The sequence below is a fragment of the Mangifera indica genome, chromosome 6 (genome assembly GCF_011075055.1).
Source record: "Mangifera indica cultivar Alphonso chromosome 6, CATAS_Mindica_2.1, whole genome shotgun sequence".
NCBI classification, from domain to species: domain Eukaryota; kingdom Viridiplantae; phylum Streptophyta; class Magnoliopsida; order Sapindales; family Anacardiaceae; genus Mangifera; species Mangifera indica.
In genome coordinates this window covers 10146397-10166927 of record NC_058142.1, presented here as the reverse complement: position 1 = coordinate 10166927, position 20531 = coordinate 10146397, and the positions used below count along the sequence as shown (strand labels likewise).

At 31.5% G+C, this 20531-nt stretch overlaps 1 protein-coding gene across 1 annotated transcript; it reads left to right on the top strand.

Moving 5' to 3' along the window:
• The first annotated feature begins 384 nt into the window (after positions 1–384).
• On the top strand, positions 385–2648 carry LOC123218396 (phospholipase A1-II 6-like). The gene is made up of 4 exons (XM_044639848.1): positions 385–581; positions 664–779; positions 867–1791; positions 1970–2648. Exons 1-4 carry the CDS (start codon positions 441–443, stop codon positions 2417–2419), a joined length of 1632 nt encoding a protein of 543 aa, XP_044495783.1. The 5' UTR covers positions 385–440; the 3' UTR covers positions 2420–2648.
• Positions 2649–20531: the final 17883 nt, after the last annotated feature.

Here is a 20531-nt window from a genome sequence, read left to right as displayed (position 1 = left end):
GTCTATAGGGATACGACAAGAAGAAAGTGAAGCACTGATTAATTAATAAAATTTCCCACGTCTTTGGAAATCACTATTAAAGCCACTTACTTTGTAATGTTTCCAAGATATAAATATATAATGATACCAAAGTTAGAAAACTCAAAGTCAATAGCATGATAAATGTGTAGAAGCAGCTGGATGGTACTGATAATTGTGGGGCTAGTAGCTTAACTAATTTCACTGATTGATTTCTATTTTACTGCATCATTTAAGTCATAATTTATTAACTTGAAAACTAGCTAAATTATGCTTCACTGTCTCCTAAAGATGAAAACAAAAATAATAGAACAGTAATTCATCTGACTTTGTTCATCCAATTCATCCTATATATACCAGGTGTGTGGGGGTACTGAAGAGTATCAGTGAAAGCTATTGCGAAACAGAAGAGTAGTAACGAGATGGCTTCATGTCAAGTTGAACTCCCTCACAACTTAGATTCCATTCTTAGCGATGCTGATGACAATAACCTGAAAACAATACCCCGTGATGAGATGATTACTCAGCTTCAGGATGGAGTTTTTCTAAAGCAAAAGAAAGTGGTAAGTCCCTGTATCATCTTCATGGTTATTATTAAGATTTTAGTAGCAATCAACTTCAATACTAAAAACTTCAATACTGCAGAAATTTTGGGTTAACAGGATTACTAGTGCCAACGCATTCGAGTTGTATGCAAGGGGTCTCTCCATCGTTTGGGATGATGGTTCTAGGTGGAAGTGGATTTCAATGGAAGACAATAAGTACGTGTGTGTGTGTGTGTGCATAGTTTTACCTTACCTCTATTTGAAAAGAAGGTTACTAATTAGTCACTATTTCTGTTTTGGCAGTTCTTGTGTTAATGTGGAGGTGGCTGAACTAGTCAGTGTATGGTGGCTCGATGTGAAAAAGACCGATTTCGATACAGCAATGCTAACTCCAGGGACTTCATACGAAGTTACATTTGTCATAATGATGAAGGAGACATCTCACGGATTTACAAATGTTCCAGTGAAGCTGAAGTTTGTCCTCCCCAACCAAGAGCCGGTTGAACGCACAGAAGACTTAAGTATTCTGCCAAGAAACGAATGGAAAGAGATCAAAATTGGTCACTTTTTCACTAATTGTAATATGTCTGGGAATATAAATATCTCTATGTATAATCACGAAAATACCCAGCACGAACTGAGTGGACTGGTGGTCAACAAAATCATCATTCGCCCAAATATGAATTGGAAGGCGCTTAGTGGGGAGAACAACTGGGACGGTCTATTGAATCCTCTCAACGGTCATCTCAACAAGTGTATAACTCTTTATGGTGATAGAGTTCAAGCAATTTATGATTCAATCAATAGCGAGAAAAGCTCTCCGATGTACGGACGTCACACATATGAAAAAGAAGGATTGTTTTATAAACTTGGTCTAGAGAAAAACGAATCAGTAAAATGCCAATTATACGAAGTGAAAAAGTATATCTATGCCAACGTGGATGTTCCTTTCCCATTAGATTTGATTGCCCAGGACAACCAAACATGGATTGCTTACGTGGCAGTGGCCACAGATAAAGGAAAGGATGTGGTAGGAAGGAGAGACATTTTGGTTTGCTGGAGAGGAACTTCCACCGTTGCGGATTGGCTCAAGAATGCTGAGGTCATTCGTTTAATCCGTGCTGAAGTAATATTCCCAAACGTCCTTCATCCTAAAGTGCACAAGGGATTTTACTCTATCTACACACAACCAACATCCCCAAATGTAAAAGATGGTGCTCGAGATCAGGTAATTTTTTGGTATATCAACAACACAATTTGAAGAAAAAGAAACTCTTTATGTCATATATATTTACAACTGTAATAGTTCATATATATATATATATATATATATATATATATATATATATATTAGTCCATTGCTGAAGAATTCATATTTGATAATCTCTTATTGTCCATGCATGCAGATTTTAGACGAAGTTCGGCGCTGGGTAACTGCATACCAAGATGAGGAAGTTAGCATAACAGTGACAGGGCATAGTCTGGGTGCAGCTCTTGCTACAATGAATGCAGCTGATATAGTTTCTAATGGATTTAATATGCCCTCCACCGGTCAAATAAATAAAGAATTCTTAGTCACAGCAATTGTGTTTGCCAGCCCCAGGGTTGGAAACGTTGAATTCAAGAAAGAATTCGATCAGCTTACAAAAGTCAATGGTAAACCCCGCCTCTTGCGCATCACGAATTCCAGTGATATTATTACTGGAGTTCCACCTTCCCCATTCGTTGAAGTGGGAGCCAACAACATAACGATTGGGACAACCACAGCTAGTGCAGATGAGGGAACATATAAAGCTCACAATTTGAAGAATTATATCAGAGAACTCCGAGCATTGCTACCTTCTTCCAATGCGTAATGATGCTCTGGGAAAAATATATGTATTAGATATAAATAATAAATCAGGTTTGTGTCATCATCAGGTTGCACAACACTAAGATCTTTGTTATAGGAATAAATTCCTCCCCTTTTGTGAATATTTAGTGGAGGAGTCAGCTTGGACTTTCTCTTGCTGGTTTGTTTGTTTATGTATCGTGTGATGTTTGTTTGGTGCTATATTAATAGAATGGTTTGTCATCTATAAAGTAGTTTGATATTGTTAATGCGATAATCCATGTATGAATGAGAAGTATGCAAAACAGAGCTTGCACAAAGAAATGATGATAATTGGTAATGACACTGATGAGTGAGTGATTGGAATTAATATTACAATAGAGTGTGACAAATCATTAAAAACAGTCAGGAACTGGGTATTTCTAACGTAGTTCGACTCACTTCTCGGAACTCTACATTATATTAATAGTCTCTTGGAATAGCCTTGAAGTAAAAACATTGATTACAAGAGAATTATTGTCCCTTCTACCTCGTTACAAATTTTCCTTTATAGGAAGAGGAAACGTTAACTTAGTAAAATTACATAGCAGATGTGCATAGGTCTCGGTACATAAAAAATGGAAGATTACAATTACCATCTCTTCGAAATAAAAGATAATGATACATACCTGGTGGATTTTCCACCACATGTAGTCAATTTGGAAAAATGGGTGGGAATGCATTAAATGGGCATAGAGGCTGGTAGAAGCATTTTCCTATATAAATACCCCTCCCCTTTTGTAATTTGAGTATCCGGGAATCACATCTCTCCATTTGCTTTTGCTTTTATTTCTTTCTTGTTCCATTTTAAAACTTTCTCAAATCTTCTTCCTCGTATATTTATTTTGTTATATTTATAATACATTATCAACATAATTAGTTTAAGTATATTTTAATATTAGTTATTTTTCAATTATATTATTATTTTGTTTGTATATTATAAATACGGATATTTCGGTTAGAATGTTGTTCTATTTGTAAAATACAAACTATTGATATTTTAATTATTATTTTCTTCTATTTAATTTTTTATTTATATTTATATTATATTTGCAACCCAAAATTTATAAAATCATGAATTTAGACCTGAAGTCCATAATGTCATAAATCTGAACCCGAAGTTCTAAATATTATTTATAACAGGAAGTGTACAAAATTATGAATCTGGACTTAAAGTCTTGAATACCATGAATTTGGATATGAAATCTTGAATATCATTTGTAATTCGAAGTTTACAAAATCATAGATTTGGATTTGAAGTCATGAATCTCATTTGAAACCTGAAGTTTATAAAAACATGAATCTGGACCAGAAATCCTGAATATTATTTGAATATTTATTTTTATTATAATAATTATATTCAATTTACAACCTGAAGTTTGTAAAATCATGAGAATATATATGTATAGACCTAAAGTCCCAAGTTTCAACAAAGTCTTTATTTTATACTAAATATATGATATTTACAAATTGAAGTTTGTATAACCTGTGCTAAAATATAGACTTGAAGTCTAAAATATAATCAAAATACATATTATAATATTATAAATACTAATTACAAAACCAAAAGTTTTATAAATATAGGAAAATATATGAACCTAAAGTTTCCAAAAATTAATCTCAATATTTTTTTTACAAAATCAGTTGGTTTATAAATATAAAATAATATTTAAACCTGAAGTTTCAAATATTAGCTCATATATATTGTCTACAAAAACCAAAGTTTTGTAAATATAACAATATTTGAATCTGAAGTTCCTAAAATTGGATAGATAATATCAAATGGGCTTTTTGCACAACTCTTCACCTTGAATTTATGAGCCTTGAGAAAGTGATTAAATAAAATATCCCAGAAGGACAAATCCAAAGCCATTATTTTTTTGGCATCACATGCCTAAAGGATTGTAAGTCAAATATATTGATATAATGATAGATCCATTAAATTCATAGAGAAATTTGAATATCAGATTCAATAATACTCCTAATAGCTCTGTAATTTAGTACAATTTTGTTATGTTCAAAATTTTTCCCTGATTAAGATAATGTGGAAGAGAAAATATTCTCCACCTTTTATTTTTTTAAATAATATGATGCTCCTGTAGTAGCAATATCAGGAAAGAAAATTCTGAATTAATATTTTCTTGTTAAAAATCATCAAACTCGGCCTCTAAGTATTGCATTGTTCCCTAAAGTGAACGTAATTACCAAAAGTAGTTATCATAGGTGTGAATAAGATCATTGATAGCGTTACTAATTGTCATTATGTTGATGTCTAATTCCCTTATGTTGTGTGAAAATCTAATTCAATCTAATGAAATTATGTGTTTTTGGAGCTAGGTTTGGGCCAAAATGACTTAAAGTGGAGCAAATTTACTAGTCAACAAAATCTGTGATGCTAACTAGACGTAGAGACGTGAAATGACAAGAACAGATTTCGAAATTTAAATTTTGATTTCCAAGTTAGCTGAGATATTCTAGGAAAGTCAAAATTTGTTTCCTAGAAAGAGGGTGATTGTTAGTTGGAAAAAGGGAAATATTATTTTGATAGATAAGTGATATATAGAAGGAAGAGACGAAATTTGTGGGGAGGATATATATGTATATATATTTTTCTTTTAGGAGGAGATTAGGAGATATTTTTATATATTTTTATTTTTTATTTTGATCTTATCTGGAGGATTAGAGATCTGAGCATGGCTTACAGTGGTTGAATCTTTTCTTTTGGTTGAAGAGATCTGAACCTATTAAACTACAAGGGTTGTGAGATTTTCATTCTTTAATGCATCTTTTTAATTATTCGAGTATTGATTATATTTTTGTATTATTTATTATGATTATATTGGTTAATTGTTAAGGCGTGCGATTAATTTATCGATTAATATAATCTACCACTAGTTTAGTGTTGAATCTGTAATTATTCAATCTATCTAATTGAAGTGGTAACTGAGATTTATTGTTTGTTGCGTTAGGAACTGTAATTCTTAGGAAAAATATTCAACTAGATTAAATGCAATATCATACGATTGTGTTGTCTTATTTTGTTAGTCTTTCTAAATCTTAATTCTATTATTTGATTAAATTCGAGATTGTATCTAAGTTGTTAATCAATAAAAGTTAATTGGAATACATGTTTTTGGTTAACTAATCATAAGGAAAGATAGATAATTAATACTACAACAAATATTTGAATAATTAATTTGATACTCCTGGGTGTCATGATCAATTATAGTTTCAATGGTGGATGTGACTGTAGACTAAAGTTTGTTTAATTGATTATTTATTTTAAATTATTTTACCAAATTTTATTTAATGCTTTTAATTACAATTCGTATTTAATTTAGAAACCCCCTTCCCCTCCCTTGTTTCATTGTTTTGTGAGATAAGCAATGACTTACTAATTGGAACTCTTTGAAGGAATGATCCCAACATTCTTTTACTACATTTTTGTTATAGGAATTTAGGATTTTAATTTGGGTGTAGACGATAGCACTACCAAATTTTGGCACTGTTGCCAGGGAGTTTTTAGTTTGTATGTTCATTACGCAATATTCAAAGCAAGCTAATTTAGTATTTGATCCAGAGATTGAAATGACTGCAAAAGGGTTAAGAAAAGAATAAAAAAAAAGACTGTAAGCGCACAGATCTGCTTACAAAATAGAAGAACACATGGTTAAGAATTAGACTTTAAGAGAGCCTGCTGCTCCAGATTGGAACCAATAACCTTATTGCATTACTTTTCCTAATTTAGATGCTAATAATACTTTTGAGTTAAAATTTGGACTGATCCATCTTTTGCCAACATTTTGTGGTTCTGTAGGTGAAGATCCTCATACAGATCTCTAAGAATTCCATGTAGGATACACAAGCATGAAATAGAATGAAGTAATTGAAGAACAAATCAAGATTCACTCTTTTCCATTTTCTTTGAAAGATGATATGCAAGATTGACATTATTACTTGCCCGCTGGAAACATCACCACTTGGCATAAGATGAAGAGGCTATTTCTGGAGAAAACTTTTCTAGCCTCAAGAGCCACTAGCATCAGGAAGGAAATTTATGGCATTAGGCAACATAATGGAGAATCTCTATACGAGTACTGGGAGCGTTTTAAAAAACTATGTGCAAGCTGTCTGTACCAACAAATTAGTAACTAGCTCTTTTTTCAATACTTCTATGAAAGACTCCTATCAACTGATAGGAATATGATTGACACTAGTGGTGGAGCGTTGGTTGACAAAACACTTGAGGCAGCCTACAATTTAATTGCAAATATGGCATCAAATTCATAACAATTCGGGATTAGATCGAACCATTAATCTCAATATGTCAATAAAGAAAATGTCTTTTCTATTGAAAGATGACTTGATGATCTAACTTTTCTTATGTGTCAAATGGCTGTAGGAAAAATGGAGGCAACAAAGGTTTGTGGAATTTGTTCAATTGTGGGGTATCTAACTGATATGTGTCTAGCACTTCAAGAGGAATCTTTTGACCAAGCCCATGTAGTAGGTGGATTTTTTAGACAATCGTAGCGAAATTTTAATCCTTATTCGAATACCTACAACCCAGATTAGAAAGACTATCCTAATCTCTATTATGGAAATGCACATGTAAATCAGCCTTCAAACAACTTTCAGCTATATCATCAACGTTATATTCCTAAGTAGCAATAACTAGCTCAAAATTCTAATTCAGGTGTGTCTCTTAAAAAACATTGTTAAAACTTTGGCTACTAAACACTATGAAATTTCAGCAAAAGACAAGGACTAGCATTCAAAGTTTGGAAAAATTAAATAAGTCAAATGACTACTACAATTAGCTAGTTGGAGGCACAAAATTCAAATAAGTTGACATCCAAAACTACGGTGAACCCAAAGGAGAATACTAGTGCAATAGTGTTGAAGAGTAAAAAATAGTTGGAGATGTCAATTAAGACACCACCTAAACCAACACAGCAAGAAGAAAAAAAGATGAAGTGGCAATAAAAAATAATTCTCCCGATAAGAATACAGTGATAGGTAAATCTCCTTCTTCAAGTGAATATAAACCTGTTTCTCCTTATTCTGAAGCTTTAGTAGGTAATCGAAAGTATGAACACAATACGAATTTATATGAAACCTTCCAAAAATGCAAAGTCAATATTCCACTTTTTGATGCAATCAAACAAGTGCCTCACTTAGCTAAATTTTTTAAGGAGTTGTGTACAGTAAAAAGGAAGCAAAGGTTGCAAAAGTTATGAAAAAATAAGGGTAGGAAATAATGTTTCAGCTATAATTCGAAAAACGTTTTTCATAAAAATACAGAGACCCATGTATGTTTTACATCCCTTACACAATAGGTGACACTAGAATTGAAAAGGCCATGTTAAATTTAGGAGTATCTATTAATGTCATGCCATATTCAATATATTCTGCTCTTAATCTTGGATATTTAGAAAAAATTGGTATAGTGATTTAGCTAGCTAACAAATCGAATGTCTATCCTAAGAGGTTGATTGAAGATGTTCTTGTTTAATTAATGATAAACTCATTTTTCATGCTAAGTTTTATGTTCTTGCCATGGAAAATAATAACTAATTGACACCTATTTTGTTAGGAAGACCCTTTTTGAAAACAACCAAAATAAAAATTGATGTTTATAAAGGCACATTGACCATAGAGTTTAATGGTGATGCCATTTAATTCAATATTTATGATCAAATGAAATATCTTGATGTTGATTTTCCTGTTTATTCAGTTGATTTAATTAACTCTCTAGCACATGATGTTTTTGAACTTGGTGATGAAGGTAAGCTAGAAATAGCAAATTGTGAACATCTTTTGAAAAAAAGTGATGAACTTAAATTAAATTCTGATTTGCGAGATGCAATGGTAGAAATAAATAAGTTTATGGAACTGAAAAATTTAGATAATATGTCTTATATTGAGCTACCAGTGCCTATCAAAAGACTTGTACCTTTTATATTACAGGCACTAGTGTTAGAACTAATGCCTCTTCCAGATCACCTCAATTACATATACCTTGGAGATGGAGAGACCTTACCAGTAATCGTTTCAAGTAAGTTAAATAAGGAACAAGAAGAAAATTGGTGCAAATTCTGAAGAGTCACAAAATAGCCATAGGATGGACCATTGCTGATATTAAAAAAATTAACCCCTTTACTTGTATGCATCGAATTTTGCTTGAAGAGGGAGCTAGACTAATTCGGTAACCACAAAAGAGGCTGAACCTGCCTATGATGGAAGTGGTAAAGAAGGAGATTTTGAAGTTGCTTTAAGCTGAAGTAATTTATCCAATTTCAGACAGTGAATAAGTCAGCCTCATTCAAGTTGTGTAGAAGAAGACTGACATCCTAGTGGTAAAAAATCAAAACAACGAATTGGTACCTACCTGAGTTCAAAATAGGTGGCGCGTTTGTATAGATTACAAAAAATTAAATGTTATAACTCGTAAAGATCATTTTCCTTTACTGTTTATTAATCAGATGTTAGAAAGGCTAGCCGGTCGAGCTTACTATTATTTTCTAGATAGTTTTTAGGTTTTTTCATAGTACAATTGTTCTAGAAGATTACGAAAAATGACTTTCACATGTCCATTTGAAACCTTTGCATGTCGGTGAATATCATTCTAAGCTTGTAACGCACTAGCCACTTTTCAAAGATGTATGGTCACTATATTTTCAGATTATGTTGAGCATATTATAGAAAATTTCATGGATGATTTTACCATTTATAAGGGATTCATTCGATAATTGTTTGCATAATCTAGCACTTGTTTTGCAAAGATGCATTGAAATTAACCTTTTTTTAAATTTTAAAAAATGTCATTTTATGGTTGAGCAAGGTATAGTTTTGGGGCATGTAGTTTCAGCTAAGGGTATAGAGATAGATAAGGCTAAAATTGATATTATTCAATCTCTACCTTACCTTATTAGTATGTGGGAAGTTCATTCTTTCTTTGGCTATGCAGGTTTTTATTGACATTTTATTAAGGATTTTTCTCGTGTTGCATTGTCATTGTGCAAGTTGCTATAAAAAGATGTGGCTTTTGAGTTTGATGAAGGGTGTAAGAACGCATTGGTCAAGTTAAAGCAGTTGCTGACCTTACCTCTAATTATCCAGCCACTTCATTGGAGTCTTCCATTTGAAATAATGTGTAATACGAGTGATCACGCCATAGAAGCTATTTTGGGCCAGCGAATTGGAAGGGTGCCACATGCTATACATTATGCCTCAGCGACATTGAATGATGCACAAAAAAATTATTAAACCCTTAGGTATTTGATAACAACAAAAGCGGCAAAACCAAGGCTTATAAGGTGGATTCTTCTGCTAAATGAATTTGACCTGGAGTTCAAAGATAAAAGTGGAGTGGAGAATCGTGTTGTTGATCATTTAAGCTGTTTGGTTCATGTGAAAAAAGAGCAAAATTTGCAAGAGCAATTCCCTGATAAACATTTATTTTTCGCAAGCTACAGGTTGCCCTAGTATGCGAACATTATGAATTATTTAACTACTAACATATTGCCAGTTAGGTTATCTAAGGCTCAAAGAGACAAGCTAAAAAATGATGCAAAGTATTACGTATGGGATAACCCGTATTTGTAAAAGCATTATACTGATAAGGTTATAAGAAGAGCGGGGAACATAGGAGATTGTAGTTGCAAGAATTAGAAGAAATTCACAATGACGTATACAAAAGCTCGAGAATTTATAAAGAGAAAACAAAGGCATTTTATGACAAAATGATTTTCAAAAACAAATTTGCAATTGGCCAAAAAGCCTTTATTATTCAAAACTCCAATTATTCCCAGGTAAATTGCGATCTCATTAAATTGGACGTTTTGTTGTTACTAACATTTTTCCTCATGGTGCAGTAGAAATTTAAAGCTCAATAACTTCAAAGGTGTTGAAAGTCAATGGCCACAGACTCAAATCTTTTTATGAAGGATTACAAATTGAAAATGTAGAGGAAGTGGAGTTGAGAGATCCCATCTACATTGATCAATAGACGAAGGCATTACGTCGAGCCAATGACAATAAGCGAAGGTGCTACTTAAGAGGCAACCCAAGCTTTCTTTAATCTCTCAATTTTAATTTTCATAGGCAATTGTTTTTTTTTTTTTTAGATTTCAGCTTTACGTGTTTTAATTTCGGTTTTAAATTTTAGTTTTAAGATTTTTTACGTTTATTTGACAATTATTTTAGTTATTTTAGATCAGGTTCATTTAAATTTTTTTTAGTTTTATTTTATTGTTAAGTCATCTTCTAACTTTGGCCTTTAGTTCATGAGGGAGTAGTCTACAAATTTTAGTGTTCTGGGGCTGGGCTATGTGTTATTAAAATGTTCAGCTCTTACTAATTTTTTTTTTAACATAAGGGGATAATATGCTTATTTTGTTTATGTGTTTCTTTTAAACCATACGCGCTGTCTTATTTCCTATTCCAGGCCTAGCAAACCTTGACCTCATTCTAAACTACTATGGCAAAAACCCGCTCACATAAGAGCCACCCACTGAAAAACCCCTACACCCGACCCATTATTAGAACCAGAAGCATCTTTTGTCAATCGCAATTTATAGCCTTTATCTCTATCTCACTCAACACCTTACTTATTGTCTTCCTCGCCATCGCCTCAACCACGACAACACACCACTCCTTTAGCCTAATTTGGTTTGTGTTCTTACATGCAAAAAGGGAAGTAGGTCGAGCTCTCCAGTAGCCTAAAGCTCAAACTGGGTAGATTTAACACCTTCATTGACGAACAAGACCAATAGAGGTATAAGTCCATATGTGAACGTAAATCTACCTTTGTAAGTATGTTCATACTCAAACTCTTGATCAATTATGCATTCGTAATGAATTTGATGTACTAGTTGATAGGATGGGTTGGAAAAATTATGTAAATGTGCAATACCCTGCCTTTATTAAGCTGACATGTGAGTTTTATACAACATTTCAATTTAATGATAATAAGGAGTTTGACTTGTTTACTAAAGAGATAGTTGAGTTTAGGATAATGGGGAGAGACTGTTCTTTTTCATTTTTTGAATTTAACATTGCAATGGCATTTTTGAAAAAAGATGATGCCAAGAGTAAACGATATGTACATTCCTAGTGTGATTACAGTCTTGAGTTTAAACCTGTTGAGTTGTGGTGTGAATGGTCTATCGATTTTGCTCCATATAACCCTAGTTCTTCAAAGAGTTCTTACTTAAAAAGTCTTGTGTTTAAATACTTAAAGCATTTTTTAGCTTTTAATTTTTCAAAGAGGCGAGATAGTGTAAGTACTTTTGCTAAGGTTGAGTTTTATTTTTTGTAGTGTATAAAGCATAATATTCAAGTAAATTTAGGTTTTTGGTTGCTCACTCAATTCTAATCAGTGGTCAAAAAATAAAACTTTAATTCTTGGTTCTTATACCACTTAGTTAGCAATTAATTTAAGTTTATTAGATATTTCTAACCATAACATGCATATTGCTTGTGAAGTGGAACCATTCGATATGACTTGTTTAGATAGGATGAGCCTTGTGACAAAACAATTAGATGGTAGTTTTAGCTTTGTACAACCCAGATCAGTAGTAATGTCTTCCTTTCGACCTAATAGGCATATGAGAATAACAATAGAAGCAACTATAACCAATACATGTGTACCAGCGGATATTCCATCATCATCTCATGCTCATTTGTTCGACAATCTTAATGCACTGTTGCATAGATTTGAATGAAAATTAGATCGCATGGAGCACAATCTGATGGCCTTTTTTGATTCTCAAGGATTCACGCCACCTTATCCCTCCTTTCTATAATGCTGACTGATGTTCTGTTTCCCACAAATTAGCAAAGTCTTCTTTCCCTTTTCTTTTATATTTTAGTTTTATTTACTGTGTGTGTCATGTTTAAACATTGTGGACAATGTTTGGTTTCAATGTTGGGGAGGGTTTATTTGTTCTCTGTTTTTTTTTTTTTTTTGTTCTGTTCTTCTGTTCTTCTTTGTGTTGTTCTTCTTTTGGTTATGCCTTATTTTTCATCTTGTTTTGTTTGTGTTACTGTTATCTATTCGTTAAAGTTTGGTTTTTGTTGTGTTTTTCATTGATATGATAGCTGGTGTAATCTCCCCTGGTTTAGTCAACCAAATAGTTCCATTAATTTCATTTTGAATGAATTAAATTGTGTACATGCCATGAGATTTAGCTGATTAAGTATGAGAGTAATGCCTATTGATTGTTAGATTAAATAGGGGTATTCACTTAAACAAATTTTGATAATTAAGTGATAGAGATTTGTTTGAAGTTGGGGTGAATTGATTTAACCCTTGATTTTTTAGCTGAAAAAAAAAGATTGAAACATATATATCAATCTGTGTTTTTTTTTTATGAGTGGTATTCTCTTATAGTTCCACTAATTTCACTTTGAATGAATATGTCTCTAGAACTTGCTTTGAATCGTTTTGAGACCGCATCGATATATGTATGCAAGAAAATGATAAAGGTCTTCTTATTTAAACCTTTTAGCCTAAAAAGTCAACCTGTTTCAATTTCCCTAGTTAGCCCCTTAAACCTTACAAAGCCCTTAAGTCTTTGAGCTAAAACCATATTACAAAATATCCTCACCCAACCATGAATGTTAGCAAGACATTTAAACTAAATTTTGCTGCTCAATGAATCTGTTATCTTGAAAATTTAAGTGTAGGGGAACAGGGGACTTAAATGCATTAGGATAAAATTACAAAAAGAAGTCAGCATGAAGATTTGTTATTGCTACTGCCTTATATTGTTATCTTTACTCTCAAAATCTTCTTAATTATTCAAAAAAAAAAAAAAGAAATGATAGTAGCAAGGAATTGCAAGAGAAATGTGGCAAATGTAATAGTTTCAGTTTTAGATTTTTGTTCCCTCTATGTGTTTAAATGCTTTGTTAATGCTCATGGTTCTAACCTTTTGTATTTATTAATTCTCACCTTCACCTAAAACCTCATTACACCTTAAAATAAAGTCCTTTTGATTTATACATGTATATAATCAAAGTGGTGGAGATTTGGTGCATAAACAATTCTATGGTAGAATGTTTGCATTTGAAGAACCTAAGTGAAACACCGAACCATTTAACACATAAGTGGTATGAGTGATAACCGTGAAGAGATTCACCAAAAGCTTCATATATGTTTTAGAATGCGATTGTCTTGATTTGTCTTTGTGCGCATCTCCTTGTGAAGTTTGATGATGATGTGTGTTGATGTTTAAGTCTTGGTTGGTTTGAATCTTAAGGTATGCATACTTTTTAGTATCATGAGAAATGAATTAATATTGCCTTTTTTTATTATTTTGAATAATAATTGTGGTTTGCTCGAGGACGAGCAAACGATAATGTAGGGGAATTTGACAGCATTGCTAATTGTCATTATGTTGATGTCTAATTCCCTTATGTTGCTTGAAAATCTAATTCAATCTAATGAAATTATGTGTCTTTTGCTCCTAGGATGCTTGGCACATATTTGGAGCTAAATTTAGGCTAAAAAGACTTAAAGTGGAGCAAATTTACTAGTCAACAAAATTTGTGATGCTGACTAGGGGTGAGCACGTTAAGAAATAACGAGAATAGATTTTGAAATTTAAATTTTGAATTCCAAGTCAATTGAGATATTCTAGAAAAGTCAAAATTTGTTTCTTGGAAAGGGGGTGATTGTTAGCTGGAAAAAAAGAAATATTGTTTTGATAGATAAGTGATATATACAAGAAAGAGACAGAATTTGTGGGGAAGATATATATGTATATATATTTTTCTTTTACAAGGAGATTAAGAGATATTTTTATATGTTTTTATTTTTTCATTTTGATCTTATCTGGAAGGATTGGAGATCTGAGCATCGCTTATAGTGGCTGAATCTTTTTTTTTGGTTGAAGGGATCTAAACCCATTTAAACTACAAAGATTGCCAGATTTTCGTTCTTTAATGGATATTTTTAATTATTTGAGTATTGATTATTCTTCTATATTATTTACTATGATTATATTGGTTGATTGCTAAGACGCATGATTAGTTTATCAATTAATATAATCTATTGTTAGTTTAAATGTTGAATTCGTAATTGTTCAATCTATCTAACTGAAGTGGCAATTGGGAATTATTGTTTATTGCGTCAGGAACTGCAATTCCTAGGGAAAATATTCAACTAAATTAAATGCAACTTCGTATGATTATGTTGTCTTGTTTCGTTGGTATCGATTAATATAATCTACCGTTAGTTTAGATTTTGAATCTGTAATTGTTCAATCTATCTAATTGTAGTGACAAATGGGATTTATTGTTTGCTACGTCAGGAACCGCAATTCCTAGGGAAAATATTCAACTAAATTAAATGTAACGTTGTATGATTGGGTTGTCTTGTTTCGTTGGTTTTTCTAAATCTTAATACAATGTCGTATGATTAGGATTTATTGTTTGATTAAATTTGAGATCGCATCCGAGTTGTTAATCAATAAAAGTTAACTGAAATATATGTTTTTGGTTAACTAATCATAAGAAAAGACAGGTAATTAATACTACAACGGATATTTGAATAATTAATTTGATACTTTTGGGTATCGATAATCAATCATAGATTATTTTGCCGAATTTTATTTACTGCTTTTAATTACAATTCATATTTAATTTTGAACGCCCTCCCCTAATTTCATTATTTTGCGAGATAAGTAATAACTTACTAATTGAAACTTTTTGAGGGAAAGATCTTTATTTTCCTTTACTACATTCTTGTTATAGAAATTTAAGATTTTAATTTGGATGTAGACGATAACACTGCCAATCATAGATGAAACAATTTTCAATCTAAAAATGGTTATAATAGAAAATCTTAGTCATACCACTAGAAGTGGACTAAAACTGAAACAAAATAAATAATAATGCAGAGTAAACCACAAAACAATAGGTGTGGTTGTAAATGTCATTGGTTGTGTACCTATAGAATACACAAACATTGAGTGGATCTATATTAAGTATTTATAAAAATTAAATTTTTAATGATTTAAATCTTATCAATTTAATGAATCTTAATGTTTCAAAATTTCTTTCAATTCAAGAATAAAATATGGGTCAACTTGAATAGTGACATGAATGCTAAAGATTTTTATAATTAAAATCCATTATATATAATTATATTGGAGTCATAAATATTATTTTGTATTTTATTATCACATTCTCCTTCCTTTTAATATTATGACTAACGTAATTTTTAAATGAAAGGATATGAACTTCAAAATTGAAGTGTTGACTTTAAATGCTGATGATAAAGAAATGAGTTTGGTGGATAGTGCAACAATGTGCACAATTCTTAAAGAAAAGAAATTTTTCTTAACTTTAGCACTAATTGAAGCTAATGTAAACACTATATCAAGATCAATAAACTGATTAAAGGTTTCGAAAGAGCCATAATTTTATTGAAAAATGAGACCAAATTAAACATCAATAATCCATTATATTCAAATAGATCCAGAAGAAATCTACTTAGTTTTAACGATATAAGAAAAAACGGTTATCACATTGAAACCGTAAGTGAAAATGATATAAAATTCATCTATATAACTGATAATGCTTCTGGAAGAACGCTTATACTAGAAAAATTGTCTGTCTTATTATCTGGATTGTATTATACAATCATAAACGTAGTTGAAATCTATGCAGTATCAAACCAGAAGTTCTCTGATCCATCTAGGTATCTACAATGATACGTAGAATTATTGAAAATTCACATGAACATATATTAAATAATCATAAGATTTCATTGTCTAGGGAAAAATTTTGCACTTCCTTTTTTTAAGGAAAATTAGTAATAAGACCATTTCCTTCCAAAATTGGAGTTAAATCTCTATTATTTTATAAAAGGATTCAAGGAGCCATATGTGGACCCATTCATCTACCAAGTGGGCTATTTCGTTATTTTATGGTATTAATTGATGTATTTGTATGATGATCTTATGTTTGTTTATTGTCAACTCGAAATATTATATTTGCTAAACTATTAACACAAATTATCAAATTAAAGACATATTTCACAGATTATCAATCAAGTAATATAGCTAGATAATGCTGGTAAATTTACATTCAAGACATTTGATGATTATTGTATGTCTATGAGGATTGATGTTGAATATTTAGTCTCGTATGTCCATACTCAAAATAGATTAGCTAAGTCTCTTATTAAACGACTCTAGGTAATTACACGTACTTTATTACTAAGAATTCAATTACCTACTTTTATGTAAGGACATGTTATATTACACGTTGTAGTGTTAATTTGTTTGTGACTTTCCTCTTATCATCAATATTCTCCCCTACAATCAGTTTTTGGTCACCAACCTAATATATCTCATTTGAGGATATTTAGTTGTGTTGTATATGTCCCTATTGCATCTTCTCAATGCACAAAAATAGGATTCCAACATTGTTTAGAAATTTATATTGGATATAATTCACCATCTATTATCAAGTATCTAGAACCATTAACAGGTGATCTTTTTACTATGATTTACAGATAGTCACTGTGATGAGACAACATTTCCACCTTTAGGGAAAAAGAAAATACCTTTTGAAGTTAGGTATGAACTTACTTGGTATGTACCTACCATGTCTCATCTAGATCCTCACATATCCCAAAGTGAAACTGACGTACAGAGGATAGTGTATTTACTAATTATTACCAACCAAATGTCTGATGCATTTGTAGATATGACAAAAGTGACAAAATCATATATTCCAGTTGTCAACACACCAATAAGAATTAATGTGACTACTGAATAATCTATTCGAGTCATGATTGATTAGTCTATTGTACCCTAAAAACATGATAAACCTATTGGATCAAAAGACACTGTTCCTAAAAAAAACAGCAAATAATTAAACAAATATCAATCATGATGATCCTAAAATAATTTAAAAAATCTATGTTCTCTAATATTTCTTCAGAAGAGGTTATGGTCCTTGAAGAGATCAAACCCCTGAAATGGCACAAACTCTTGAAGTGGTACAAAATCTTGAAGAACAGGAAAATTATAATACTGAAATATCTTTAAATTATGCTTATATGTGAGAGATGTGGAACCGTGAAATGGTTAACATTGATAAAATATTCTTATTTACAGTAGCTACTAAAATTATAAATGATGATGATTTTGAACCGCGTACTATGACTGAGTGCAAACAAAGACATGATTGGCCTTAATAAGAAGAAGCCATTCGAGCAAAATTAGCTTTTCTAACAAAAAGTAAAGTGTTTGGGCTTATAATTTCAATATTTAAGGACGTACAACCCGTTGGATATAAATGAGTATTTGTAAGAAAAAGAAATAAGAAAAATAAATAAGAAAAATAAAATTCCTAGATATAAAGTCAGACTTGTAGCCTAACGTTTTTCCCAAAGGTCAGATATAGACTTTGATGAAACATATACACATGTGATAGATATAATCACATTCAGATATTTAATCAGTTTAACAGTCTATGACAGACTAGATATATGTATAATGGACATAGCTATTACTTATTTGTATGAAAACTTAGATACTGAAATTTGTATAAAACTCTCTAAAGGATATAAATTACTTGAAGCAAAAATCATTGTATGGATTAAAACAATCTAGACGAATATGGTATAATCACCTCAGTGAATATTTGAAAAAAGAGGACTATGCAAATGATCATATATGCCTATGTGTTTTTATCAAAAGGTTAGAATAAAGACTCTTGAAGAGCTCTAAAAAACTATTGAATATCTAAAAAAAGAATTTGAGATGAAAGATTTGGGAAAAATAAAATATTATTTTGGCCTACAGATCGAGCATAATTCAAATGGAATACTTATCTATCAATTAATGTATATTAAAAAATTATTAAAATGCTTTAATATGGATAAGATTTATCCTTTGAGCACCCCAATGTTTGTTTGGTCTCTCAATCTAAAAAATAACCTATTTCACCCTAAAAAAGAAGATGAAAAAAATACTCGGTCTTGAAGTATCGTATCTTAATGTCATTGGAGCCTTATTATATTTAGCCCAATGCACTAGACCGGATATATCCTTTATAGTCAATATATTGACCCAATTTAGCTCTACACTAACCTATCGCCACCAAAACGGAATCAAACATATACTTCGTTTCCTATAGGGGACTAAAGTTTAGGATTATTCTATTTTACCAAATCCCCTAAAAAGCCTAGTTTGGTTGGTTATACAGATGCTAATTATCTTTTTAACCTCTATAAAACTCGTTCACAGACGAGATATGTTTTTACTTATAATGACACGATAATATCTAGGCCTTCACTAAACAGACTTTGGTTGTAATATCTTCAAATCATTTAAAGATTCTAGCTCTCCAAGAAGCTAGCTGAGAATGCATATGGTTACGATCAATCATCTATCATATCTATAATACATACAGTTTTCCTTCTACAATAGACACTTCTTTCATATTATATAAAGACATTGCAACATTTATTGCCCAAATTAAAGGAAGATGCATTAAAAGAGACAAAACCAAACATATATCATCAAAGTTCTTTTACACTCATGAGCTCCAACAGAGCCAAAAGATTGATGTCAAACAAATATGATCCAGTGAAAATTATTGATTTGTTCTTTAAGACATTACTGACATCAACATTTGAAAAGTTAGTTTATAACATTGGTATGTGGCGGCTCAACAAGCAAACAAATTAATCTCATTACAAAGAGGGGGAGTATTCATCAAGGGGAGCAAATTTTTTAAGTTTATCATATTTTGGACAAAATGTGCACTATACTCTTTTTTCTTTTACTAGGTTTTTTGTCCCACTAGGTTTTCCTAGTAAGGTTTTTAATGGGACAGTTTTAGCACGTCTAACCTCAATTTATAGGACATTAAATAATTATATTCTTTTGCTTTGATTTTCATCCCACTAGGTTTTGCTTTAGCAGAGTTAATATAATTATGTGTAAGTGGTAAAAATTCAAGAGGGAGTATTACATACTTGGTAGATTTTCCACAACATGTAGTCAATTTGGAAAAATGGATAGGAATTCATTAAATGGGTATGGAGGTTGGTAGAAGCATTTTGCTATGTAAATACCCCTCCCTTTTTGTAATTTAAGCAACTGGGAATCACTTCTCTCAATTAGCTTTTGCGCTTATTTCTTTCTTGTTCCATTTTAAATCTATCTCTCAAATCTTCTTCCTCATATATTTATTTGTTGTATTTATAACATTATGAACATTATTACATGTCTACTAGTGATAAAGATAACTGAACGCAATCTTGGAATCATAAGGGATGAAGTTTGCCATGATAATGAGTTTGTGGGACATGGTTGATATTATTGAATTTTGTTCGTCCTATTGTTTTGGGTGAAGAGGCTTTTACCTACATTTTGGCTAATTTGCAAGTAGGTGACATGGTTGGTCACTATTCTAGATATTCTAAAAATGAGGCATAAACAATGTGTTGACCTCTCTGTTTACCATAAAGATTTCAAACATTCAAGTTCGTTCACTTTTTTCTACAAAACCCTAACACATTCACCAAAGCTTTGGCTTTCCAGAATAAAACAATTGACCTTCATTTTTTGAAGGACTTTTTACTTTGTCTCTTGAGTTCCATCATTATCACAACAGTTTAAACAGTATATTACCAAGGTGTCTTTCTTGCATTACTTTGTAATGAAGTTTCTAGATTTTTGTGTTTGCTTTGTTTTTGTGTGTTTCTATGGATGAAGGCAAGGACTTCCTTGCTAATCACCTTTCTATCATCAACCCCCAAATAGACATGTAAATAATACAATAACACCATTTTAATAGTGTTAGTGTCATCCTCGCTCCATGACCTCCTCTCAAACATCTTATGACATCATCATTGGTCATCAAAGTCTCATCGCCAAAATATGTATCCCTAATCCTCTATCAAGATGAGACAAAAAGATAATCTTGTATATCTATACGGTGACAAAATTGAAGACTTGTCACAAAGGCAAACTTTAATAGGCTGAATTGAACAGTTACCCAATTCAATTTAAACCACAACTTGTATTAATGTTCGCTCTTACAACCTCTCATAGTATAATGGAGTG

Excerpts from the sequence above, each read along its gene's own strand:
- LOC123218396 (XM_044639848.1), top strand. The coding sequence starts at position 441 with ATGGCTTCATGTCAAGTTGAACTCCCTCACAACTTAGATTCCATTCTT. Across the intron at positions 582-663 it reads TTCTAAAGCAAAAGAAAGTG|AAATTTTGGGTTAACAGGAT; the intron begins GTAAGTCCCTGT and ends TCAATACTGCAG. Across the intron at positions 780-866 it reads ATTTCAATGGAAGACAATAA|TTCTTGTGTTAATGTGGAGG; the intron begins GTACGTGTGTGT and ends CTGTTTTGGCAG.